A 27,899-nucleotide genomic window follows, 5' to 3' on the forward strand; every position below is an offset into this window, starting at 1 on the left:
GCCTAAACTCAACGACTACTTGGTGCACGTACAAATTTAACTTTTTCCCCGGCACAATAGATTCGATAAACACAACATATGTATTATCGTTAAGCCGCGTTTTATCGCGAAGGCGATTACTGTGGAACGCGATTTTCTGGTATATTTGCGGTCGCAATTTATCGGAGCCATTGGGCGGAAAATCTTAGAAAATTACCTGTTTAAATTTCTTAAAAAAAAAAGCCCGGCTCAGAATTTCTTAATATTTTTAAGCATATACTAGTTGTATGTTCCAGAGCTCTTGGGCATCAAATTGAAGCACAAATTCCAGTGCTTATTTTGTAATTAATTTAAAATAATTTAATCAATTTAATTTAATTTACACATAGAAATTTTTTTTTTTTTAAACCGGGCAATTGTTTTAGTAAAAGAAACGCATATTGAAAAAATGTTGTTTTAAATCCTATTTGGATGTACCTACAAGTTGTGCATCCCTGGATTTATGCTGCTTTAAGGCGCGCATGTGCTTAAATTAATTGGAATTCTAAAGCCCAACTTATCTGAAAGTGCAGAAGGCATACTTAGTTTACAATTCGTGCAATAAACAACAAATAGAGTTATGCTAATTCAGTGAGACTGTGAACAAATAGCCAAGGTTAAATTCGCACCCAAAAGCTGCGTTTTCTGACCATTAAACTCGTTTTCCTGGACTATTATTATCGATTTTCGGGACGCTCGTAAACAACCCCCTGAAAAAATCGCCAAGAATCTAAAGAAATGGCTTATGTGAGTTGCACTATCCATATTTTTAGGGACTACCATCCCTACCACGATTATTAGTTAATAAATGTTTATTTGTGTTTTTCGATTTTGGTTTCCATAGCGTTTGAAGGCCACCAAATGTCCCACGGACGAGCTTTCGCTGACCAATCGGGCTATCGTGAATGTGGGTGATTTTCCGGATGAAGTCAAGTAGGTGGTCCTCCCGGCCCCAGGAGTTATGTATCCTGGTAATCTGTAAATAACTCACTTCCATTGCATTCCAGGTATGCGGACATATCACCGGCTCCGGGTCAGCACTTCATCTTTGCGCTGGAGAAGACGGTGGAGGTGCCCAGCGGCTATGTGGGCTTCTCACTGGTCCAACGTAAGTGGGCCATGGTGTCCATTAACCAGGAGCTGGAGGTGCGTCCCTATCGCTTCGATGCCAGCTCGGATGTCATCACCTGTGTGTCCTTCGAGACGGACTTTCTGCAGAAGAAGACGTGAGTGCATATACATACATAGTATAGAATGCGTCAAGGATATTATGTAATACCATTTTGTGTTCAGTGTCTCCCAGGAGCCCTACGACTCCGATCAAATGGCCAAGGAGTTCATCATGCAGTTCGCCGGAATGGCCCTTACCGTCGGCCAGTCACTGGTCTTCAATTTCAAGGACAAGAAACTTCTTGGGCTGGCCGTCAAATCGCTGGAGGCCATCGATCCCAAGAGCTTGGGCGAGGGCAAGGAGCCAGCGATGCGTAATGTCCGCTTCGGTCGCATCCTGGGCAACACGGTGGTGCAGTTCGAGAAGGCCGAGAACAGCTCGCTGAATCTGCAGGGCAAGAGCAAGGGCAAGGTGGTGCGCCAGTCGATTATAAATCCGGACTGGGACTTTGGCAAGATGGGCATCGGTGGCCTGGACAAGGAGTTCAATTCGATATTCCGTCGAGCCTTTGCATCCCGTGTCTTCCCACCGGAACTGGTCGAGCAGCTGGGCTGCAAGCACGTCAAGGGCATTCTGCTCTATGGTCCACCGGGTACGGGCAAAACGCTGATGGCTCGCCAAATTGGCACCATGCTGAATGCCCGGGAGCCGAAGATCGTCAATGGTCCGCAGATTCTCGACAAGTACGTGGGCGAATCGGAGGCCAATGTCCGGCGGCTGTTCGCCGAGGCGGAGGAGGAGGAGAAGCGCCTGGGTCCCAACAGTGGACTACATATTATCATCTTCGACGAGATCGATGCCATTTGCAAGCAACGTGGCTCCGTGGCCGGCAATAGTGGTGTCCACGACACCGTCGTCAATCAATTGCTAACCAAAATCGATGGCGTGGATCAGCTGAATAACATTCTCGTTATTGGCATGACCAATCGCAGGGACATGATCGACGAGGCTTTGCTGCGACCCGGTCGCCTCGAAGTCCAAATGGAGATCAGCCTGCCCAACGAGCAGGGTCGCGTCCAGATCCTCAATATCCACACCAAGCGGATGCGCGACTTCAACAAGATCAATGACGATGTGGACAACAAGGAGATTGCCGCGCTGACCAAGAATTTCAGTGGTGCCGAACTGGAGGGATTGGTCCGTGCCGCCCAGTCGAGTGCCATGAACCGACTGATCAAGGCCGATGCCAAGGTGACCGTGGATCCCGAGGCCATGGAGAAGTTGAAGGTCAATCGGGATGATTTCCTGCACTCGCTGGAGAACGACATTAAGCCGGCATTCGGTACGGCCCAGGAGATACTGGACAATATGCTGGCCCGGGGTGTCATCAACTGGGGAACTCCGGTTAGCAATCTCCTCGAGGACGGCATGCTGTATGTGCAGCAGGCCAAGGCTCCGGAGTCCAGCGGCCTGGTCTCCGTACTCGTGGCCGGTGCCCCCAACTCCGGTAAGACGGCGCTGGCCGCTCAGCTGGCCAAGATGTCGGACTTCCCGTTCGTGAAGGTCTGCTCGCCGGAGGACATGGTCGGCTACACTGAGTCGGCCAAGTGCCTGCACATCCGTAAGATCTTCGACGATGCGTATCGTTCCACGCTTAGCTGCATTGTGGTGGACAATGTGGAGCGTCTGCTGGACTACGGCTCGATTGGACCGCGCTATTCCAATATGACGCTACAGGCACTGCTGGTGCTGCTCAAGAAACAGCCGCCCAAGGGCCGCAAACTGCTCATACTGTGCACTTCGAGTAGGAGGTGAGTTGAAATTTTGGGTTTACCCTTTCCATTCTCATCACCGTATTCCATTTTCAGGGAGGTCCTGGAAGAGATGGAGATGCTGACGGCCTTCACCTCGGTGCTCCATGTGCCCAATCTCTCGCAGCCGGATCACGTGCTGGCCGTGCTCGAGCACACGGACATCTTCAGCAAGGGCGAGATCCAGGCGATTGGCAAGAAGATGGCCGGCAAACGGTAAGATATATTTGATTCCAAGAGATTATAAGGCTAATCCTTATATCATCCTCGTCCAGCGTGTTTATTGGCATCAAGAAGCTGCTGGGTCTGATCGACATGGCAAGGCAAACGGAGCAATCACAGCGGGCCATCAAGTTCCTGTCCAAGATGGAAGAGGAGGGTGGCCTGGACATGGTGGCGCGGCAGTGAGGCATCTGAAACTGGATGTGCCCAAATGCAGTCTCAATTATTAGCTTCTAAGTGCTAAGGATGGGCCAGGATGGCGATGAATCCGCATTCGCATTCGCATCCGAAACGGAATCAGAATCAGAATCAGAATCTGAAGCGTTGACTCCATGTACACGTATACAACGCTAAACTTATATTATATAGACAGATATATACAGTTATATATATATATATATATGATCCAGGCTTCGCAGTTGTTTGTTCGGTCCCAAAAACCCAAATAAAAATCCACATCCCGGAGGAGTTTCCTGTGTTTCTGAGTTCCCCCCACAGAGCTCAATCAAATCAGACAGATATGTGAGACCCGTGACCTGAAGATGATGATGGCATATATATGTGGCATAAAACAGCTAAATGGACAGATACTCAATTACATTTATAAATAACACGCGTAGCTACTAACTCGTTAAAAGCATGATAATCTTTCTCGTTACCTTTAATTTTAGGACTTTTTGCTTCAGTGTATTCAGTACAAAAACAAAAAACGTATGAACGAAAAAACTGGAGAAAACACCAAAGTTTTTGCCTTTGGGCATTGTGAACGTTGTTTATCGGTAACTAACTAATTAAATATTTATTAAATCAAATATTGTTAATCGCCAATGTTATAAATATATCCTAAATAAAATAAAACGATCTCAAATTCCAACTTTAGCTGGCTCGCTTTTCGGCTTTCCATTGCATTTTCAAAAAATCTATTTTCCGAAGTTGGGCGTCTTTTCTTATTAATGTTCAAAATCCATTTTAACTTACAAAGTTACTTACTTTGAGGTATGCATTTTCCCGTTTTAACCCAGCATTGAAAACTGTAAAGCAAAAACATTTGGAAAATTCTGTTGACGATTTCTTTGTTTTATTTCGTTTAGAAAAAGCGACACACAACATTACTCTTAATTGTTTCTTGTTTCTTGTTTCTCGTTCCTTGGACTTATTTTGTGCAACAATAAACAAAATATAAATATTTGATTTCGTTTTCATTTTGCTAAAACCGTTATTTTACTATTTCTCAGCTTACGCAATTATTTATTTTATTTTTTTTTTTTTTTTGCAGTGCGCAACAATAATATTTCATCTTGTTAGTATAATCCTCTTAATAATTCGTGTTTAAGTAGGAAAAAATCACCAGGAAGGATTAAAAGGTAATGGGTGTAGAAATGAAAGATGACCTTAGCAATTGCCAAATTATAAATAGAAAGTAGAACCCAATAGGTTATGAATTTTCCTGAGTAACAGCAATTAAGTTGTTACAAAATTATGGTTTTTCAAAATCCATTTTGTGTTGAAAAGGAAAATCAGGTGAAATATAAAAGGAAAATTCCTGGCAATGGCATCTTCTTCGCTTAGATTAATAGTTACATTTGTGATCTCATTTTAATAAGGATAGTTATTTAGTTTCTGTTTCGATTTGTTAACAATTGTTTCATCCAGTTGGAGCCAATCGGTCCATCTCTCGTTGTGCTTTTTTTTCATGTTACTTCTCCTGCTTCTCATCATCATCATCATCCTTTTCATCTGCTATTTAGTTTTGATCCTTGTTTGTTGCTCCTTCGGCTTTCGTTTTTGAGGTGCTCCTTTACAGTTAGGTAGCGAGTTAGAGAGAGACGGCTATAGACAGCTAAAGGTACACGAGTACAAATACAGTTACAGCGGTTTTACAGTTAACGGTTAGCGGTTGAACGGTTATTCCAGAATTTACCCGATTCACGCCATTCGGGTCCTGCCCAGGACGTATGCATATATGTGTGTGTCTGAGCGTGAATGTCCTTTGTTTCGGATTTTGTATTTCACTGTTGCTTTTTGTTTTTATTAAAATTGTTCTCTTTGTTTTGTGTTTTATTTACATATAATAATAGTTTTACTTCATTTCAGACATTTGTTGAACATCGTTATCGTTACACACACACGCGGTGAATACACATGTGCATTTATATATTTATATATATATATATAAAGGGTTATTATTGTAACAGTTATTAGGTATACATACGTATATAAGATCTCGGCAACATTTAACAACAAATTTCTCTTATTCGTTTTAGTTTTAGTTTCTGTTTTGTGTGGCGATTTTCATTTTCTCACATTTATTGCACAATATATATTTATATATATATATATATTCATGTATATATATATAGGTATATAGAATTCTTTAAATAATAGCATGTTGTACTTGAAACTTGCACTAAACTATAAATTGTACAAAAAGATTTCTCAGTTTTTCCGCTTTTCATTCAACTCTTAACTTAGTTGTTAAGCTTTCTCATATCTTTTATCAACTAAAGCATTCTACATAACATGTAATCCTCTCCCCCCCTCGATCTTTTATTATGTGGTGGCGGGAAAAGTGGGCGTGGTTGGGTCTAGACTTGGGAAACTTTGAGGTTGAACCTTAACTAAAAAAAAAAAAAAGAAACACACGCTTCTTGCACCCGACCTCTTTAAACTTTAACTGTGTAGTTTACTGATTTATCAGTATGTTAGTGCTTCTATATCCTTTTGACACACTTACTTAATTAATAATAATAAAAAGATACATTGAGTTGCGTGTGTTTGTGTGTGCGTTACAATACCTCTGCGCTCACCTTAAAACAAAAAAAAAAAAAAATCTCGATGACTTCTACAACTAAATTCTGTCCTTATGCTACACATATATATATATATATATATATATATATATTATTCATATATATATGTTATTCATATATATATTCATATAAAATGTCCCTTTTTTGAAAGGGTTCTTTTCTAATTATTATAATTATTTATTCTTTTGGAGGCACAGCCACCATTTTGAACTTTAGGCCCTGTTCTGCTTCTTTTAGACAAATTCCCCTATATTTTCGATGTTTCTCATTTTTCCGGGGGAGGGGGCGGGGATACTATAATCGATCGAGTGGGAGAGATAGATGTGGCTATAGACGATCAATGACAACGACAACAATTGCAAGCGAGCGCCACAACAACAACAGCAACAACAATCAATTCAACTACAACAAATAACTAAATGTGCATTGAGCAGCTTGCGGCCACGCCCTCTTGCCATTCCCACTACCACGTCCACAACAAATCCTCCCCACGCCCACCGCCTCCTTGTCCCCATTATACGTCTGCATCGCCTTCTATTTGGTTTCATCCTGGTCCATCGGCTCCTCGGAATCATCGCGGGATAGAGTTCTGTAAAAGGCAGATACACCTCGTTAGTCATTGGTTTCATTCAAAATATCCACATCGTGAACATGACCACCAAACCCACCTGTGCATCGACTGCATCGAGAGGCCAGCCATGGCGTTGATCGTCTCGGACTCGTCGTGCTCCACCTTGAGCGTCTCCAGCGCCGACAAGCCCACCGTATGCTCCAGCATTCTCACGCAGGGCCAGTGCGTTTGCTAAAACACAAGCGAAACAGATGTAACAGTTAGCTAGGAGATCAGATGGCGATTCAAAGATATATTATATTCACCTGAATGGCTATCGTCTTCTGGAGCGTATTGATGGCATTCTGGCAGGGCGGACGCTCCAGCTCGGCCTTAGCTATGGGAGCAGCGGGATCGCCGAGCAGCGCCCGCACACACTCCTGGGCGGAATCACAGATGGCGGCCAGATCGTAGCCGCCCTCGAGGGCCAGCACCACTTTGCCGTTGGCCAACTGAAGTAGTTCGCGGGTCATGAACCCAAAGCAGGCCGGTGAGACATGGTAGCCACCCAGCGGTGCCGGATGGCCGGTGGCCGCATCGAAACCGGAGGATACCAGCACAATGTCCGGATTAAAGCTCCGCGCGATGGGCATCACAACGGTACGGAATGCAGCGATATACTCGGCGTCGCCCAGTGGCGGATTAAGCGCCCCAGACCATGAGATGTTCACATTAAAGCCGAGACCAGCACCGGAGCCGCACTATAAACAATAATAATTATATACGATACAACTTGAGCAACATATAAAAGACGAAAACTCACCTCTGTGGGTCCACCTGTGCCGGGAAAGAAGTTACCGTCATCGTGTCGATGTATGGAAAGATATAGAATGTCGGGACTTTGGTAGAATGCTTGCTGTGTGCCATTGCCGTGATGCACATCCTGCAATATAAGTGGTTTAGTTATCAATCAATTAGTTATAATAAGTAAATCAAACTCACCCAATCGACAATGAGGATGCGCCGCACCTCGGGCATCCGCTGACGTAGCAGCTTGGCCGCAATGGCGATCGAATTGAAGAAACAGAAGCCCATGGCCAGATTGGCCTCCGCATGATGGCCCGGCGGCCGCACAACGGCAAAACCATTCCGCAGGTCACCCTTGGCCGTTTTTAGCGCCAAATCGATAACACAACCGGCTGCCATTCGTGCAGCGGTGGCCGTATGATGCTCATTCCACGTGGTATCCAGATCCACGCCCAAACCGCCGCACGATAGACGAACAAAGCTGGCCGACAACGTGTTCTCCAACTTGGGCCTGCTCAACTGACACTGATTCGAACCGAAGAGCATGGCATGCGCCTCTGTGTGCACACTCTGCAGCTCCTCCTGCGTCGCCTTGCGAGCGCGCAGGCGATCGCAACGCTTCACCAGATCCGTTTCATTGAGCCGTGCCCAAACGCTCTGCAATCGGCCACTGTGCTCCGGATGCTGGGCATTGTCCCCGCAAATACACGAGTGCTTCAGCATAAGCGGATCGTAGGCCAAACCGGTGGTGACCTTGTGCGGCGGTGAACCACTCGCCGATGGCTGATGGTTACGCAATTGGCTGGCATATAGGGTGCTCATTAGCTGGCGGTGCTGGCGATGCGGCAGCGAGAGGTTCACGGGCGGTATATGATCGGCCGACGAGGATGTGGCTATCGGTGCCGGCTGCTGTCCTGTGTCGGGTATCTGACTAAGACCATGTGGCCCCAGCGGCACCAGCGGACTGCTCAGTGTTCGCGAAAGCGGACGCATCAGGCTCTTGGCCAGTTCTTCCTCCTGCTGAAGGAGCAATAGCTGCTCCCGTTGCTGTTGCAGATACTCCTGGTCCCGCAGCTTAATACCAGACTTTGTGACGGAGGCGGAGAGGGAGTTACCGGACGTGGTGTGCGGCGCACGGTAAGCGGCTGCTGCCGCCGCCGCTGCCAAAGCTTCGGGCAGATTCTGGGACGTACTGGTGGCTATCGTCGTGGTCAGCACCGTTTTCGGCGGTTTCTTCTTGTCTGTAAGGTCCATTACCTCGGCAGCCGAGTCGTCGTCCTCCTCCTTCAGCTGCGCTTCACGCACCACACTCACGCCGGCGGCAGCAGCGGCTGCTGCAGCAGCTCCACTGCGAGTAAGGACGGTTTGACGGACCTTCTGGTTAACCACCTGGTGCTCGTACGCCTGCCGCTCCGCCTAATAAGAATATATATATTTAGATATTAAGAAAGGATCTTTGCTAAAAGGTCACGGCGTAACCCACCTCACTATTCTCGTAGTGCGTTTGGACCACATTCAACTGCACAGCGCCGGTCAGCATCGGATGGCCAAGGGGCAGTGGTGCCGACTGCGTTCGTCCCAGCGGCCGGTGGCCCTGTTTGTGCAGATGCACCTGCGCCACCTGGGCGTCCGTGATGGGCACATTGTGCTGGTGGCCCGCATAGAGGCCATGGCCATGTCCATGCCCATGGGCATGTGCGTGGGTGCCGTGTCCATGGCCATGGCTATTGGTCGGTGGCAGTGAACCGGCGGCGGCTGCTGCTGCTGCCGCTGCAGCGACGGCGGCGGCATGGAGATTAACCCCCGAACCGGCCACACTGCCCAATTGCTGCATGTAGGACGAGGACGAGGGCAGAATGGTGGAGGCGGCATGCGCCTGCGGTGGCGCCACATCGCCCACCAGCGAGGCCTGCGACGACGATGTCGAGGTGGCCGATGCACTGCGCACCACCGGCGATGGTTGCTGTGGCGCTATCCCCGTGGCCGGAATCATGGCCAGCGGCGCCGGTTGGCGGCCAACGAATGCCATGCCCAGTGGATTGTAGTAGCCCGGCTGACCGCAGCCACCCTGGGCGGCAGCCAGTGCCGCGAACATGGCATGCGCCTGTGCCTGTGCCTGTGCCTGGGCCTGAGCCTGGGCAGCCACCTGGGCATTCACCTGGGCATGCGCCTGCGCCGAGTTGGGTAAATGCGGTCGCCCGAGCGATATATTCGGCAGCGAGGGCGAGCTGAACAGTGGCAAATCGTTGATGCTGCTCCTCTGGCCCGGCTGATATTGGCTGCCCTCCTCGTTCTCCTCCTGGATGGGCGCACTCGTCGGTGATCCACGGCTGCCGACCACGCCCACCGCCAACGCGGCTGCCGAGGGCGGCGAATTGGGTCCAGAGTCCGGTGTACTGTTGCAGTCTAAAGAGATTCGAGATTATTGAACATAGATTAATAAGGATTGTGGCAATAACACTGCGAGTTATGGGTTAAGTTAGCTGAGCGGCGTCTTAAAAAGGGTTAATTGAACAAACAGCATTAGGAACAACAGCGAAAACAACAATTAAAACGATAACAACAATAATTCAAAGTTGAAATGATCAATTGAAAAGTTAAAAACATTTCAAAGGAGCAATCACAGGATATTATGCTTATTTATAAATTGAAATTTAAATGGATTTCGCCTGATTTATGCCCGGTATTCCAAAGGTACTGATTACTGATGGGTCTGGATGATGGGTCTGGATGATGGTGATGGTGATACGTACTTGTGAGAACCGAGTTCTTTTGCTGCCTGCGCTGCGCCGCCTGGAGGAGTCGTTCGTGGCGCCGGGCTCCCGCCGGTCCTCCGATGCGGGCCTTGCGCTCGATGACGCTCTGCTTCAGCCGGATCTTCAGCAGGTTGGGTTCGGATGCTGTTGTGGGAGCGGTTCACACACGTGTGTTGGTTAGTTAGTTTGGGGGGTTAAGAGCATTGGTAGGCATAAAGTAGAACACACGGTTAGCGAACTCAAACGCTCTGCTTTTCAAAAACATACTTGCAAGTTAGTTATTAGAGGGATTTCACTGTGAAAAAGCCATGCTACTCATTTTCATCTGCGAGTTAATTCATCTATCACTTAAGTTATAAGTCGAAATGATACAAAGTCTGTTTCGCTGTCAATTGTGAAGGAAATTTATGATCCTCAACTGCTTTTTCTAATTATACACTAAATTTCCACTTACTGCAATTCATTGGGTAGTAAAACAAACGAAAACCTTGACGTATAAATGACGCGTATTTGAGATGCTTCTATTTACCCAACCCTATTTATAAACGGATATATATTGATTGCTTAACTGGAAATCTTCCTGTTTAATATTTTGTAACTATTCCAGGCTTGTAATGGATCAACTGTCCAGCATGGATGAACTCAAACCGAAGTAAACCTCTTATCCAAGTAGGCAGCAATTACCCAATGGACTTTATCTTAACCATTCATCCTGTGGCAATTTAGTTACGTGACCCTACAAAATATATATATTTTTATCTGTCTTTTTCTGTTTTGAGCGGTTAGACAATACGTCGAAGTTACAGGCAATTTATTAATATATGAAACTCAGGCGGCAAGAGCTTTTCATTCACTGCGATTCTGCGTTTTGGATTTGGGGCACAGGGGATTGAGAAAGAATTTCCTCATCCCAACTGCTGGCAATGGTGGTATTCCATATAAGAATATGCAATATTACACTCACCTGTCTTCCTCAGCGGAAAATCGGATTCATATTTGAGCAGTGAGGGGGGCGGCTGAGGTATTTTGTACGGATGCGCACTGGTCACGGTTCCAGCTGGAAGGGATTCGCCCGAGGAGCTCTTCACCACGCCGCTGCAAAGGAGGTACGTTGCGATTATTAAACTCTTTTGTGTTTTTGTGGCGAAAATCCATTAGAAAATACATTTTTGCGGAATTTTTCTATTTACGTTATGCACTGTGTGCGCAGTTACTTAGGAATTTCGTTCGATAGTTACCATTTTAGTACTTAGTATATATTTTGCAACTATTTCAGAGTAGTACTTAGTACTTAGTATATATTTTGCAACTATTTCAGATTGTAAATGTAAAAAAAAACCAACTACTTATTTGCTTGAAATGTGGAATATTACTCACCGATTCCTGTAGGGCGACGTTGTCGTTGTGCCATTCGAAGCCGCCGCCTGCGACTTTCTGCTCAAGATGAAGCACTGTCAAAGGATTAGGGATACAGATCAGTGGTGGACTCCTTTTGGGATTTGGGATACAGTGCTTTAAGCCATTGGATATCGCATATCTTACGTTGAGAATCTGTTTGACCTCGGGACTGGCATTGGCACTGCAATTCTGCTTGAGTTTCATGCCATCCCTGCCGCGTGCCTGTTGCTGTTGCTGCTGCTGATGTTGCTGCTGCTGCTGTTGCTGTTGCTGCTGCTGCTGCTGATGCTGTTGCTGCTGCTGCTGCTGCTGCTGATGTTGATGCAACTGCTGGCGATGTTGCTCCTGAGCCACCGCAGCGGCCGCAGCAGCGGCGGCGGTCACCATGCTCTCGTTTCGCAATTCCTGGAAAGCGCCATGTGAATTCACCGCAAACTGAATAATTACAATAAGTTCAAGAGAGAGAATCGTTTGTTTGTTTGTTGTTTCTTATCATGTTCGTGGGGGGGGGGGAGAAGTAATAGTTAAGTTATTAGAGCTACGTTTGTTTGTTGCTGCTGTTGCTAGTGAATAAACATACATATGTATCTGTTAACTTATCTTTTGCCCATGCTATTTACTAATGCAGCTTTTGTGGCTTTTATTGATTATAAGCTAACTACTTATCCCAAATTCGGATTTATCCATGCGTATTTCATTTAAAATGGAATGGTGACTAATTCAAAATCTTGCTGGCAAAATAGACGCTTTCTGGAACATTAAAGACCTGTACGACATGGCTATATAGAATATACAATATAGAATATAGAATATAGAGTATAGACTACAAAGTGTTAACGATGGCCTTAGTCATCGCACAAGTCGCTTCCGACACTTCCGGCACGATAATATAATGTATATTTCACATACAACGTATGTTGGATGTATGTATATAATTTCATTTTATTTCAATTCTCTTTTACTTAGTTGTCTGTTTTTATTTATTTGTATTTGTATTTTTATTTTTATTTGATTTTTGGTTTTCACTTTTGTTTTTGTACTTCTGTCTGTCGCTCCCACACAGCCATAGACATGTTCGCATTATCATCACATCATCATCATCATCCCCATCATCAATGTTATTATTTAAATAATAATAACAATGAAATAACTAGCAGCAACAGCAAGAAACAGACTCGTAGAACAGCTAAACTAAACTGCATCGAATACTCACTTGATACTTGTGCTCCAGTTGAAGTTTATGCTCCAATTCCATTTGCTTCGATTGCTCCTGAAACGAGTTGATAAGCCGCTGCTTCTGCAGCTCCTGGCTCTTCTTCAACTGCAAAAGCCGAACAACAAATAGTATTAGTATTAGCAGAGATCTTACACTTAATTAGAGTGTTCGAATGAAATTTACACAACTAATTTGAAAAGGGAACGTGACGCACGAGAACTTCTTTTGCCTCACAATCTAACATACATATGTATGTACATACAAACAATCAATCAGAAAAACGAATTAGTTTAAACAATATTTTCCACTAAGCTGAACACTTTACTGATTTTATTTAAGAATTATATTAAATATTATCTTGGTTTTATTGAACTTATTGCTTTTTCATGAAAAGTACATGTGCTTTTTGCATATGTCATTAGATTTGCATGTTTCCCCACAAAACTCAACACAAAATACGATAGATTGTGATCAAAAGTCGCCGATCACCGATAACCAACGTTCGATGAATTTGCACATTTCATACTGAATATAATTTTTGGATTTGGGTTTGGTTATTTTGGTTTTCCGTCTTCCTGATCAACTTGTGCTCTTGTGGATGTGTCATAATATTTGCATATTTCCCATGACCTTAGCAATATGCCTTTAACCGCACACTCTCTACTTTTCACTCGATGTGTGTGTGTGTGTGTGTCACCCCCCACGCAGTCACACATGCAAAAATAAGCGAAAAATACATAAATAAATAAAGCAAATGATGTTTATCTCTTGTTTTTATTTGGTCTGCCGTGTTTAACTGCGAATTTTTCAGGTGGAAAAGTAGAAAAGACGGCGTTCTCACTTTTCAGCTTACTTCACTCAATAAATAATCTTTGGTTTCTTGTTTCTTTTTCATAGATTTCTTTGCTTTTTGTAGTTTTCGACTGTTTGCTTTCGATATTTGATTATAAACTTTGTTGCCCAGGCACTTTTTTTTTTTGTCTTGGGTTTTCCGAAAACTGCGTGTTTGCTCTCTAACGTTGAATGTTGTTTTGGGTTATTTTTTCTTGAATGTTTTTCCCTTATTTTTTTTTTGTTTTCTGATTTTTATTTGTATTTTGATTTTGTAGTTTTTCTTTGGTGTTTGGCGCGCGTTCGCTTTGGCCTCGGCATTCGCTGGGAAATGAGGGAGGCGCTTTCATTTCAGTTTCACTCGGCCGACTGGCCCAACTGGCGAAAAAATCAAATATAAACACAAATTTCGAAACTGTTACGATGGCTGTGAATGTGAATGTGAATGTTGCTGTGTATGTGGATGGCATGGCAGAGAAAGAGCGCAGAAGAGCACAAAGCGGAAGAGCGATGAAGAAAGGGGTAAGCCGCACCGAGAATGGAGAACGGACAACGGACAACAGAGAACGGAGAACGGAGAAAGGGGGGAAGCGTAGAGAGCAAAAACTTGGGTAGACAAATGGGCGTTTGGCTTCTGCGATAGAGAACCGTCAACAACATCATTACTCAAACATATCAACAATCGCATCTTACACTGCACAAAATCGAAATGCAATTCATATGGCATAAGTAGGTAATCATCTCAAAGGTAACCGATAAGCTTTAAAGTTTTCATTTGCCTCAAAACACATAAATCATTTAATGTTTGGTAAATATATTTTGGAAATTAAATTGGTAGATATAAATTTTAAGTGAAAAAACGATTTGAAAGGCAAATAAATAGGTACGTTTTCTTCTAGCCAGAAATTTGAAAATAGAAAATGGGCGATGGACCAAAGGGCAATTTTCACATCAGCCAAAAAAAGGCCTTCAATTCGTTTGCTGTACAGCAGAGGGAATCTTTACCATATGCCAACATCGATTCCTAGGAAACTGCAATCTCCCCTACTCCCCCTCCCCGCCCCCAGAGGCACCCACCACCCCCTGCAGCGACGCCCGCTTGCACAACATTCGCCAGTTGCTATGGCCGATGCTATAATTATAAATACCTGCGCTATAATTATAGCGGGGCAAAAGACAACACACAGGCACGCCCATATAAATAGAAACACTGCGGTTCGCAGCGGGCATAAAAAAAGATTCAATACGAAAAAAACAAAAAAAAAAAAGGCGAAGGCACAAATACAAATTAAATTAAAGCGGAAAAATGCATTGTCTTCAAATGCACTCACTACTAAATGATCATCCACGTGTGAATGAAGAATTTCCGGATATTGAAAGCAAAATAGATTCATTGGAATCGCATTAGTAATCGATCACATACTTGATGATCTATTCTTAGATTGTTTTTCTTATTTGTAAGTGGATAATTAATGCTGCAAATGATACAAATCAGAAACACGTTAGCCATTATTTCGAGATACAGATACAATGTAGATATCTAGATATTTCTCTTGTTGCTAGGAACTTTCAATTGGTAACATTACATGCATATAAAGGATGAAATAAAGGATAAATCTTTTCTTCCCATCGCCAACAAATTCCAATCTTTGCGTTCTCTTTCCCCGAAAAATTCAAAACTATTCTCGTCTAATTTGTGTGCGAAGATCAAAGATCAATGATCATCTTCATTAAGATCTTGTCAACCCTCGCACAAAGACCTCCCACCACCCAGCACCCACCTTACCACCCACCGCCCACCTTACCACCCACTCCCACATTAATTTTTGCTAATTTGCATTTTGCTCGTGCCACCGAAAAACGGAAAACGAAAACAGAACACAAAATGCTTAAGGAAAATAGTCTGAGGAATTCAATAAAACATTTTCACTGATTGCCAATTGTGTGTGTGTGTGTGTGTGATCTAACCAGCCAAGTGTTTTTGTTTTTGTGTGTTCCTGTTAAAAATAGAGCCCGCAGAGTTTATAAAAGAACCAAAATAAATTCAAAGGAAAAAACCGAAAATAACAAAACGGCGAACGCGTTGATGAAAAACCAAGGCAGCTCTCAAATCGGATGAAAATGGGCAAAACGCACGGAAAATAAAATATTTGTCATGTTCAAAAACTCTGTGGCAATGCAACTGCTAAAAATGGGTTTATTTTAAATATTATAACTGCATGATATTAAATATTATAATTTTAATATACAATTTTAATATTTTGGTTAAAGAATTTCGAATTAAAACTAAGTATTCAAAACATTCGAGTAGAATGTATATTTTTCAATTACACTTTCGATTTCTTTCCGTGTATGGAGTGAAACTGTGGGCGGCGGGGTGTGGCAGGCTGAAGAAGAAGCACAACACGTTGAACATAATGCTGCATATAAAATGCTCTCAAACGCTAAAAATAAAGATTTCAAACGAAAACAAAACAAAAGAAAAAAAATAATACAAAAAACACGAACAAAAAAAGGCACAAATTACGACAAAAATAAGAAGGCAAACTGCAGCCAAAAATCGTAGCATAAATAAATCCCCGAGACTATAAATTGAATGCAGGCAGTACCAGAAATACGAGGAAGAAGAAGACGAAGAAGCGGCCCACAAAGAACAGGGGCGTTGGGGCGAAGGGGCGTGGCAGGTGGAGCGGCGGGCTCGACGGGGCAAGGGGAGCAGGGAGCGCGGGTCGAGCAGGTGGGCCTGATGCACATGCTGGCCATCATGCCCGGCTACAGTGGGCCCAACTCAGAGAGACACAAAGCAGCAGCCAATCACTTGGTGCGCTACAGTGAGCACCCGCTGTTAGCGAACTTACGAACCTACATGCACAAAAATTAATTTGATAAAATTATATAATATAATCTCTATTTTTGAACAACTTTGTAACTGTTTCTAGGCCCTTTGTTTCTATTAAATTTTTTTCTGTTTCAAATTTTGTATTTAATATTTGTAATACTAGTTTGTAATTAACCACATTCATTGTCATGATGTGCAATGTACACCAATATATAATATTTTCTTGGAACATTTCAAATCCCATTATAGTGCATTATAGCCAGTGATACCTATATATCCTCTGCACTGGCCCAACTTCTCCGACATTTCTCTCTGCGGCTGGCTCTCTTGACTCGGTTTCTGTCTATTTTTAGACGATTTTATTTAAAAAATGCGCAAAAACTCATACATATTTTCGTAGTGAAAACAATAAATATAGAATCATTAAGTTGTACACGCGTTTAAATTTAGACTCCCAACAAGAGGAGCAGCATCGCATGGGCACTCACACACACACACACATACGGACACACACAAACACACGGACAGACACACACTTATAGAAAAGAGTAGAGCCAGGCGAATAATGTATAAATAAAGCGGAAGGCGAAAAAAGCTCAACAAAAATAAAACAAGATGAAAGAAACAAGGGAAATGTGAAAAAGCCAGCTGGAGTGAACTGGACTAAAAAAGCTGGCCAGCGATACAAGAAGTTGGTCAAAATTGCTCCAAATTGGTCAAAGCCTAGAAAAGTATCTTAAATATTTAGGAATATTTTTACAGAATTTCTGCATTCGATATATTTTTCTGTAAATCTACGAACGTATATGAAAGAACCAACACAACTGTGTTATTTAGTCATCCAAATATTATGAACATGTTCTAATGACGATTATAATGACGATAATACAACCCCAAGTGGCTATAAATATATTGATAACCCTCCTTGTTGACTTTTCCTATATCTTCCCATGGAAACAACGACCCATATGATCTAATTTTTGAATTCATACTTTAAACTACGTAATGATATAGGCAAATATTTCAATAGAAACCAGTTTGTGTTATGTTCCAGTGATTGAATTAACATTCTGGTTCTTCATATGATGTGATATATTATGGCAGACAAGACAATCTGCATAGCTGGCTATTTCATCACGGAACCCCTCGATTTGGGGGTACACCACTCACCTCCATGATCTGCTGATCGATATCCACGGCGGGATGGGGCTTGAAGTCCAATGTCAGAGTGGCCGGCGTTATGTGCAGCAATCGCTCATCGCTTCCGGCTTCTGATGGCAGATCTGCGAATTGACAATGTAAACACACAACTGAGCGAGCGAAATTGAATCGTTTTGGAGAGGGATATAGATAGGTGCTATAAATTCTATATACATACATATGTACATATAGACGTTTCTATGTATGTATAAATGTACATTAGTAAACCTCGTGTGTATGTATGTATGTACAGATATGTATATATTTAGATCTGGAGGAGGTGTGACTCGCTCTCCGCAAGCGATTATGTAGATAAGGCCGCGCTTATCAGACGCTTTTAAAAATAAATCTAAAACGTATTTAGTCAACGCGTTGGACCTCGATTGTTGGTGTTCCTTAAATGTATGTGTGTACACTTACAAAAAATGTATCAAACAATTTTAATCATATTTTAAAATGCACTTTATATTAAAATTGATCATTTTTAAGAAAATTAAACAGACAAACTGAATTACAATTTACACAACATTTTATTGTTTATTGATTGATTAGAGCCAAGATTGTGGTCTTTTTTCTCAGTGCATCGACTATTTTTAGTAACCTTGTACAGTATATGCTAACAGCGATTACAACGATTTCCTCTACACATTTACATCAGCCTTTTCTTCATATTTTGTCGCACGTGACGCTTAACATAACTTTTATTTCTTCCCCTCTTTCGCAATATGATAATAATATCTGTCATAGAAAAATGATGAAAAAGCTTTGGGAATATCACGAAAAATCGGTTGGAAAATATTTCATTGATAAATATTTTCAGCGGAGAGAGGAGAAAGTGGGAGAGCGGGAATATTTCTTTCACTGGACTAATTGCGCGCCAATAAGAATGCAGAGATGACTAACCCAAAAGTCCAATTAGTAATGAGTTTTCTCTCTGCTTTTCTCTCTCGCTCTCCCCCTCTCTATTTTTCTGTGCGGCGCTGATCTAATCAGCAAAGTCGAGTTTTTTGGTCTAGAAATTGATTCCAATTGAATATTGGGCTATGTGACGATGCTAAAAATAGAATAACAAAGAGCAAAGCCAAAAACAGCAACGCATGTGCATAATATTTAAATGTACACATATGTATGCTATACACTTAAATCTTACTAAATTAACATTATTAAATAAAAAATGCAATTGAATAACACATTATCAAATGATAATTATAAGGATTTGGTTTGAGTTAATTAGTGCAATACCTTTTATTTATGTAACCCAATGAAATATTCCGTTTCCCAAACAAATTGTAATTTTTTTCCATGCTCTTAATTTTTCAGGCCTTAAGGTTGGTCACTATCGTTGTGGCCGCTGCTGTGTGGGCGTTTCTACAAGTGTGTGTGCCGGTGCATATCTAACTGAACAGGCCGTGACCTGCTGCGCTGCTTGCTGCGCTGCTTGCCGCTCTGCTTCGCCGTTCTATTTTTAGCCGCCTTTATAAATCGTGCATGGCTTTGGGGAGTATATTTAGAAGTGGCAACACACACACACACATATATATTGCAACTGCTACTACAGGCACAGAAATAACAGCAGTGCATATTGCACAAAGCTCAGAAAAGCAAGTGCAAAATGTGAAACAAGATAAAATAACAAGGAAAACAAAAACAGAACCGACATTACATACAAACACATATATGTACATTTGTACGTGCAGTGTCGTGTGAAATTAAAACGTGAAGACAAAACCCAAATTGAAATTTCATGCGAAATGAAAGAAAACATCAAGAACGATGACGACTTTGTGATTCTCTATCGCTGACTATAAAGACAGGAACCATGAAAATCTTACTCAAGTTAAAATTACAGGATAAACGATAGAACGATAAAGCCAAAGTGCAGTGCAGGTGCTTTAGGAGCGAAAGAGATGGGGACAGAGTGGTTTGCAATCAGCTGTTTTTGCTTTTTTCGGCAATGCCGTTTAAATAAAAGTAAATGCGTAGTGCTCTCTTACTCTCTCTCCCTCTCTCTGTCTCTGTAATTCTGGCTGTCTTCCTCCCACTAACCAGAAACTCACCTTCTGTGCACTTTTTGTTGTTGTTTTTTCAACTTCAAGGTCAATTTGTGTGTTGACATAGAAACCAGGCAACCAAATGGCACAACAAAAACAAAAGCACGTGTATGTGTGTGGCCGCAAAACTGAAAGGTGCGGGCAGGGGGTTGGGCAGAAGGGGGAAAAAAACGAAAAAAAAAAGGTATAACATTTTATGGAGGGGGCGCACTGCTGTCATTGAAATTGAAACTGAAATTCAATTGGAAATTGATACGACAACAACAGAGAGTGAGAGCGAGAGAGCAGCTTGATATTCACCCCACCCCCTGCTACACACCACTCTCCCCACCACCCACTCCTCTCTCTCTCTCTCTTTCTGGCTCTCTTCTTCCTTCCTCAATAAGTTTGTTTTGAGTGATAGCAAGGTTTCCGTGTGTGTGTGTGTGTGCCTTTGCATTTGTATTGTGTGGGTAAATTTCCAGCGCGCGCATTCTAAAAATAGAAACAACAACAGCTAAACTTTTGGGCCAGGCCAACAAGAAAAAAAAATGCGAACGCCGACAAAACGTTCTCCTGGTTTTTTTTGTTTCGTAAAGTTCTAGGCTACACCACCTCAAACTTGTAGAAAAAAACCCCCCAGAAAAACATGAAAACACCCCAATTTTTTTGGGTTTACCTTGACAAATTGAAAAGTCAAAAAGCAATGGCAATAACAATATCAAACTTTTGTGTGGTAGTTTACCTTTACTCATATGTATGTAGGTTACGCTTAGAATTCATCGCCTATAACTTTGCCTTATTTCACTGTATGAAAATTGAAAACCTTCAGATTACTGGCTTCAAGTTCCTATCTATTACCCAAATATCATATAATAGAATAACCAAACTTGGAGAATATTTTGTTTGAAAAGAAACTGATTACAGAATTATGGCAATATGTTCGTAAAAGTTAAAGTTTATGTTTTGAATACTAACGATTTAACTGCATATGTGTGTATTTCTGCGTTAGAGGTAGTGCAAGATCTATTTCCTGCAATGACTCATCCAATTTGTGGCCAAATGCAGAACCTACAAGGTACACTACACTTTCCTTTCCTTTCCTTTCCACCGACTAATACTGTAGTACTGTGGGTGAATGAAATGAATAAATAACGCAGCGACGCTGCTTTCGATATGATTACCCCACAGTGAAGACAGTGGCGTGGGGAGGTTTTCCGGTGGGGGGTTTTGGTTGGACGGTAGGTTTACTGGGCTACAAGGGCGATACATACATAAGTCCTAACGATTTTATATAACAGCTCAAACACACTGAGACACATATGTACACACGGCGAAGTAAGTTTTATTCTTGGAATGGCCATTACAATAAATGCTCCACTGGCACTGGAGAAAACAAAATTAGTGAGGGTTTTTCCTTTTACTACTACATTTTTTTTGTGGCAGAATGCGGGGGTGGAGTGGGGGGGTGGCATGACCTTCTTGCAGGTGCTGCGTGTTTCCCCAATGAATGAGAATGCGAAGAAAGAAGTGTAACAATAGCAGAAAGGTAAAAACTTTTCACTTATTGCGTCTTAGACAATCAATTTCTGACCCACATGCTGCAAAATGCAAAGCTGGGCAATTAATTTCTATATATAATAATTATTATTCCTCTAATGTTTAATATCAAAAGAATGCCAACACAATACGGAAAACACCATTAAACGCAGGAAATATTCGGGAAAACATTGGGTAGACATATTAAGGAAAACTGCGTAGATATATGTACTCGTATGTGCATTTATCATATTCTGGATAGTCTTATATATAATTAATTTAACTAAGTCAGCAGTTCATAAATGCACTTTTGAAACTAAATGACCAATAAAGTAGAAATAAACAATTCTTCTAATCAGTTGTATATATTCCTTAATTTGTAATGTAGTTAATAATGTGTTTTATAATTAATGACAAACTAAAGAACTAACCAAAACTTAACTAAACAAACTTGAGTAATGCCCATTACAGTGCTGATATGCCTAAGTTTTTTAACTTTGCTTTAATCAGAGGACGAATACCCCAGCGATTCTTTGAATGAAGGTGAGCTAATTTTAAATCGACCCATGACCTTGCAAAATTTGCATGGTCTATATCCGGTTGAATAAGCGTTGAATAAGATTAGAATAATAGCCACTCTATTAACGAGGGCAGCAAAGGCAACACTTCCAAATAATTAATGCAACGATTTTCCCCAACCATTTCCCGCCCGTTCCATGGGAAATGTAATTTTCGTGAATTTCTAATGGCATATCGATGTCAAACAGCTGGATTTGGACAAACGACAGGGAAAGTGCCTCACTCCCCAATTTTTTCCCCACAGCAATTAAACCCATATCCTGGCGAGGCATTCGAAAATGGTTATGGAGCCCCGTATAGAATGCCCGGAATCCCCGGACTCGTTCATAGATTGCACGTGGCAAAATTCCAACAACATGGTGAGGGGGAGGCGGGGAGGTGGAAAGACGCGGCCCGGGTCTCCGGGTTTCATGGGCTTTACGGGTCTCGCTCGGTCTCCGGGTCCGGCCGTCAGTCAACAGTCCACACACACACCCATACACACACACACACACACCCGTAAACACACACACACTCACGCTTACACCATCCAATTGAAAGGCAAGTAAATGCTGTTGTTGCTGTTGCTTTTGTGTCTAAAAATAGACGAAAATCGATAAACGAATGTTTTTCTTTTTGGTTGTTGCAAACAAACAGACGGGGAGAGCAGCAACGAGCACCAGTATCGTGGAGCGAGAGAGCTGAGCACGAAGCGAAGATTACGGGGCTCCAAACCATCAACCATCTCCAAACCATCACGACCTACCTACCAACCAAAGACCGAGACCGACCACACCGAACACCCAATCCACCCACTGCCCACCCGCTTTCTCGCTTTACACCACCCACCGCCCACCACCCACTTTCGCCACCCATTTTCCAGTCCATCCACGTGCTTGGCATTGGCAGTGGTTTCGATGGATGGCCAAAAAGGAAAACGGCCAAGATTAGTGCTGTGCAGTTGGCTATTTTTGGCTCTATTGCCTATCTATTGAATTAAGATTGGCGTCGTGTTAAAAAATAAATAATTTCAATTAATTTTTGTTAAGACGCTTATATACAGTGGACAAATAAAAGATTCGAGAAAAACATTACAACAAAATGCAAGATATTGTTAGAAAAAGCTTAGATTTGGATAAAAGATTAGATAGATTTTGAGTAAAATACAAACCACCGATAGAAAAGTGTTCAACAAAAGAACTTCTGTAGTTACAGCTTTACTTTCGTGTGGGAAATCCGTCAGCTCTGGTGAAAATGAATCGCAACCCACCTCAACCACCCCCTTAATTTCCCCAGCCATCTATGTATATCTATTCAGTTCAGTTCAGTTCTGTTTGCCGTGAAAGAGACGAAAGCAACGTTGACGACCATGGACAATGTTCTTGTTGTTGTTCCGGGCCTGCCCGGGACAAAAAGTTAGTAGATCCCACTGTACAGAGCCACCACCACGCCCCCCGGTGAATCCCCCTCTGTTCGGGCGAACGAGAGGAGCAACAAACGCACAGTGGTTCAAGCTGTGCAAATATTTAACTGATTTGATTGACAGCTGGCAAAGAATTTGCTCTTGAGATGGTGAAAAGTGCTTTGTGTGTTCCTCAATATTTGGATACACCATCTGCCACATGAAAGAATATACAATTGAAATTGAAAGTTGGTTATTTGGTGAATAGTTTGAGCCATTGTTCTCGGTCTAAATAGGGCGCCAAAACATTTGCCCACATTCTCGCTGGCTGAATCGCTTAAATCAATAAAATAGTGAATAGGAAAAGCCAAACTGATTCTGTGTTGGAAAAACGTGCCAAAGTTGTGCTGAAGTAACATGTTAAAAGGTTTTTTAACCACTGACACTGTATTTTTATCCAATTATGTTTACAACTTCCTTTTAATTCCCATCCAATATGAAGTTTTAAATGTGGCCAACTCTCAGCTTTAGGTCACTGTTATTTTCCAACTGCGTTTAGTGTGACCAGCTTTGAAAATTCGGGGAGCACGGCCTTGTAATTCCCAACTGTTTGCTTCGGGCTTTGAATACCGTTATTTTCCAGCTTCGGACCAATGTGCATCATCCATTGACAGCGCAGTTCTGGCCCGCTTTTGTGTATGTGCTTATTACAGTTATTTTTGGAAGGCAACACACACTAGCACACAAACACACACCCACACGTACTGTGTAAGCTTTTGTTTGAGCATGTGTGCGTGTGGTCTGTGTACATTTTGAGTTATGTATTCCGAATGTTGTTAATGCCATAGCTATAGCTACAGCTACCAGCTATATGCAGGTTACATTACGAACAGCCCACAATGTTGAGTATAATTTCGTATAATAACCACCCGATACTGCCCTAAACTAAAACCCAATTAAACTATGAAACGGGGGGGCAGGGTAGGGCATTGAATTTTTCAGGGTCCTTCATTCCCACTTACCGTGTATTGGTATTCTATCGTCGGGACTAGACATTTTGCATATGGAATTGGGGAAGGGCGGAACCTGCAACAAATCAGAAAAACAAATTAAACAATATACCAAAAAAAATTCATTTAAACAATTTCACAAAAATTTGCTTCATTATTATTTAGTAGAAGAGTTTTGTAGCCCGAGCAACATCTAGTCCCCCATCATCACAAATACTCAAAAATCACAAACTATAAAAAAAAAGAACATTTACATGAAATTCTTGGAAGTCGAATGTTATCTACAACATGAGATTTTTCTTTTCAAGACTGTTATGGAATAAAAGCGTATTAATTCAATATGAAAACCACTTGTTCGTTGTAATCTTAAAACTTAAAGATCCGCTTTATCTCAACTTTATGATTCTGAGTCATTTGGTGAAGAATCTTTACCCATGGGGAAATGCCGCACTTCCTTAAACAAACACACAAATAACAGATTGCACATAAATGCATATGTACGTATGTGCATACATACATACATATGTTTTCAATATGAATGATTCTGCCAGGGAGCTCAAAACAAAAATTTCATTCAAAATAAATTCGCAGAAAGAGATAAACATGGAAAAATAAACCGAAAAACAAGTGCCTGATAAGGCAAGAATTTTTTGGAAAATTTTTGTTGTCATTTTCGGAACTGCGATAATGATATGTGCATATATACATATATATGTATATATATATAAAATGAATTCTTGTTTGTTTCTCTTGTCTCTTCTCGTTTTTATTTTTGGTTTGTTTACAGTCGAAAGCACTTGATAGGGGAATTTTTACTGATCGGAAATAAATTAAATGTTCTTTCTAGGTGCGCCTCTTTGTGGGCGTGGTCGACCAAATAAATTGACCTTCACAAACACAACGCACACACACATACACATATATGCGTACATATGTGACGCACAAAACAATTTCCGTTCACTAATTACACGAGCAAATAGAACAAAAGCCACCAGCAACCAGAAAACCAAATGGCAGAAATTGCATTGTAAATAAATTACCGTTAAATCGGTTTCAATTAAGTACAAAACCATGCGACTATATTCATTAATAATTCAAGCAATTAATTTCATAAAGACACGTGCAATTGAGAAATCGAAGGAAGAAGGATTACCATAAAATTCGTAAACAACGGTAACAAAAATAAAATCAAGGTCACACTGGCCAGCGTTTTTACAAATTGAGTTCGGTCAATTCAATTGGTGGGAATCATTTGGTTATATGTACATACATATGTACACATACATATGTATAAGGTAAAAACATATGATGTAATGAGCACATTGTCATCTTGCGGGGAGTTTCAATCAAGACAAACAATGAATCATAAAAGCCAATAAAAAAATAAAGAAATTAGCTGTGTGGTTTGAGGTTCTTTTGTGCATTTCCCTATTAAAACAATATATAATAACGTGGGTACAATACATCAGACCAGAGTAAATTAGTAGCCAGAATTTAATAGAATGAAGTTAATCAAGAAATATTACTGCAAGAAAATACACAAGCAAGGTCACACTGGTAACATGGTAAAATTAATTTGTAGCCACAATCAATTTACAAAAGTTGTAAATTCAAATTGCTGCTGTTACTAAGATCAAAAAGAAAACTTTTCCCCCCGCCTTAAATTTAATGTACAGAATAAACAAATTAATTTGAGGGGCGGGCATGTAGCTAGAACAGTAAGTTGGCAGCCTCTATTTAACGTGGTCGGTCATATTAAATTAATTATAGTCATCAGTGGGATGCATTGTGGGCTAGAAATGCTTGTTTTCCACTGAGACGACCACAGCACTCAAAATATAAAGAAAACTAATGTTTAAATAAAAAATGGTTCTGTTTACAAGATTGTTTAAGAAATTTTCAAATGAAAATGTAACTTAAAATTGTCAAAAAATGTATTATTAAAATATAAGAGCTTGGCCTAATGAGTGCCCACTGTAGTTGGGTAAATGAATAAAAAGGAGAACAAATAGAGAAGAGGGGAGGCGACGAGAGATCGAGAAGAAGAATGAGAAGTTCGGCTCAAAGCAAACGAAACAACAACAAAAGATCCGCAAATTCCATTCTGTGGCCGTTGCTTTTGTTGTTGTTGTTGTTCTTGTTACTGTTTTATATTTTTCTTCTGGCATCATGTTGATAACCAAGAAGAGAGAAGAAGTAGGAGAGGAGACGTAGAGCGCAAAGAAGAAGGAGAAGAGCAGAAGAAGCGAGCACAACATAAACCAGTTCAATGCGCTTTGCGATGGAGCTTTTATTATTTATTTTTGCTTCATTTTCTTTTTGTTGTTCTTGTTTTTTTTTTATTTTTTTTTTGGGCGGCAGCCACATTTGCAGCAACTTTACTAAGTGAAAAAAAATCAAATCATCAAATGCAAAGAGTAAGAGCGAGCGAGAGAGCAACAGAAACAGATGAGAGAGAGGGGGAAGAAGAGAGCGCGAGCACTTCATTTAGCACGCACACACTTGTTACATAAATAACGGCGAATCGAGTGAACAGCAAGACAGGCGAAAAAGAAGCCTGGCTGATCTAATAAGAATATGTTGTTCCTCCTCCTCTCCACGCATGCTAATAAGAATACACGGGGTAAAGACAAACAAACAAACATAAATACCTCTTCCAAGTGGTGCAAACTGCTTACTGCTGCTATTGTTGTTGCTGTTGAATTTTGTATTGTCGCTTTTCCAACTTGTTTCACAAAATGCGAAAAATGATTAACGAAAATATAAAATAAATAACGCACTCTCTCTCGCTCTCACTCTATATGTGTGTGTTGATATATATATACGTATATATACCGAACGATGAATTCACGACTTTTTTAAGTTAATTTTTGTGTTGTTGTTGCTGCTGCTGCTTTTTTGTGGACGTATATTTTTGCGCTTATTTTTTATTCGCCTTTTTGCTTTTTACCTTCTTTTGCTTTTCTCTTTCGTTACTTGTTGTTGTTGTTTTTGTCACTTTAGCAGTTTTCGCAGTTTCTTTTTGGTACTAGTACTACGACAACTGCCTCTACTTTTTTTGCCTCTTCTCCTCATCATCGCTCATTCTCTTTTGCTTGTTGATTCGCCCACAATTTATTCCGTTTTTTTTTCGCTTCTGCACGCGCACGCACTTTTCTTGTTGTTGTTGTTTTGATGTTACGAAAAAAATTTAAATTTTTGCCGCAGGAAAACAGAAAAAAAAACAAGAAAATTATTATTTTCGAATTTTTCGGGGTTATTCTTTGGAAAACGCGCGATTTCCTGTTGTATTGGACTTTCTGGGACGACGCGACGCAAAAAATACAAATTTATGTTCCGAATTCCACGACTATTAGAGATGGAACCACATCGATATCTATTCGGTCTATCGATGTTTTTAAAGAGTTAGAAACATCGATGTTGTTCTTGACTAATCGATTACTATTGCAGTAGCGCAGCTGGTGGATTTCTTTTCAGTTGTCAAACCTAATTAAAAGCATCATGTCGTATTTCCAATATAATTAATTGTATTGAAAGTGCACTGTATAAGCTATGTATCACTTGGTACCATCATTTCACCGGTCACACTGACTGCTAATTTCGTATTATATATCGATGGTGGCAATCGATATTTTTTGACTGCGTTTGGGTCAAGCTATTCGAATCCATGCTTTGAATGTTATTATATTATTTACGTAATTAATATAAAACCACAGATCCTTACAATTATTGAGCTTCACATAACTTTGCTGTTTGGATTGTATCGATACTGTCTATCGATTCAGTTCCAA

The 27,899-nt window shown here is 41.4% G+C and overlaps 2 protein-coding genes across 8 annotated transcripts; one reads left to right on the top strand and one right to left on the bottom strand.

Annotated features, from left to right (window-relative positions):
- The first annotated feature begins 512 nt into the window (after positions 1-512).
- On the top strand, positions 513-4,041 carry LOC6524587 (vesicle-fusing ATPase 1). Its single transcript, XM_002100408.3, has 6 exons — positions 513-765; positions 863-951; positions 1,026-1,244; positions 1,312-2,940; positions 2,998-3,156; positions 3,216-4,041. Exons 1-6 carry the CDS (start codon positions 757-759, stop codon positions 3,346-3,348), a joined length of 2,238 nt encoding a protein of 745 aa, XP_002100444.1. The 5' UTR covers positions 513-756; the 3' UTR covers positions 3,349-4,041.
- Positions 4,042-4,218: 177 nt separating this feature from the next.
- Positions 4,219-27,469, bottom strand: LOC6524588 (histone deacetylase 4). Of its 7 annotated transcripts, none has more exons than XM_015190274.3 (14): positions 27,059-27,469; positions 24,121-24,184; positions 17,540-17,652; positions 12,697-12,804; positions 11,628-11,918; positions 11,463-11,536; positions 11,050-11,180; positions 10,083-10,229; positions 8,813-9,735; positions 7,525-8,745; positions 7,346-7,465; positions 6,849-7,283; positions 6,641-6,774; positions 4,219-6,561 (listed from the first exon to the last, which is right to left on the bottom strand). In XM_015190274.3, exons 2-14 carry the CDS (start codon positions 24,152-24,154, stop codon positions 6,507-6,509), a joined length of 3,786 nt encoding a protein of 1,261 aa, XP_015045760.1. In that variant the 5' UTR covers positions 24,155-24,184; positions 27,059-27,469; the 3' UTR covers positions 4,219-6,506. The 7 variants fall into 7 exon arrangements, with proteins under 7 accessions (XP_015045760.1, XP_015045762.1, XP_002100445.1 ...); XM_015190276.2 differs by having other exon boundaries at positions 11,628-11,888; positions 26,760-27,469; XM_002100409.3 differs by having other exon boundaries at positions 26,760-27,468.
- Positions 27,470-27,899: the final 430 nt, after the last annotated feature.

The sequence above is a fragment of the Drosophila yakuba genome, chromosome X, assembly GCF_016746365.2.
Source record: "Drosophila yakuba strain Tai18E2 chromosome X, Prin_Dyak_Tai18E2_2.1, whole genome shotgun sequence".
NCBI classification, from domain to species: Eukaryota; Metazoa; Arthropoda; class Insecta; order Diptera; family Drosophilidae; genus Drosophila; species Drosophila yakuba.

Bases quoted from the DNA above. Each gene is read 5' to 3' on its own strand.
- LOC6524587 (XM_002100408.3), top strand. The intron at 952-1,025 runs GTAGGTGGTCCT...ATTGCATTCCAG, and splicing joins GATTTTCCGGATGAAGTCAA to GTATGCGGACATATCACCGG. The intron at 2,941-2,997 runs GTGAGTTGAAAT...TTCCATTTTCAG, and splicing joins CTGTGCACTTCGAGTAGGAG to GGAGGTCCTGGAAGAGATGG.
- LOC6524588 (XM_015190274.3), bottom strand. From the start codon at position 24,154: ATGTCTAGTCCCGACGATAGAATACCAATACACG. The intron at 17,653-24,120 runs GTAAGTGGGAAT...GTCAATTCGCAG, and splicing joins CGATAGAATACCAATACACG to ATCTGCCATCAGAAGCCGGA. The intron at 7,284-7,345 runs GTGAGTTTTCGT...TATTGTTTATAG, and splicing joins GCACAGGTGGACCCACAGAG to TGCGGCTCCGGTGCTGGTCT.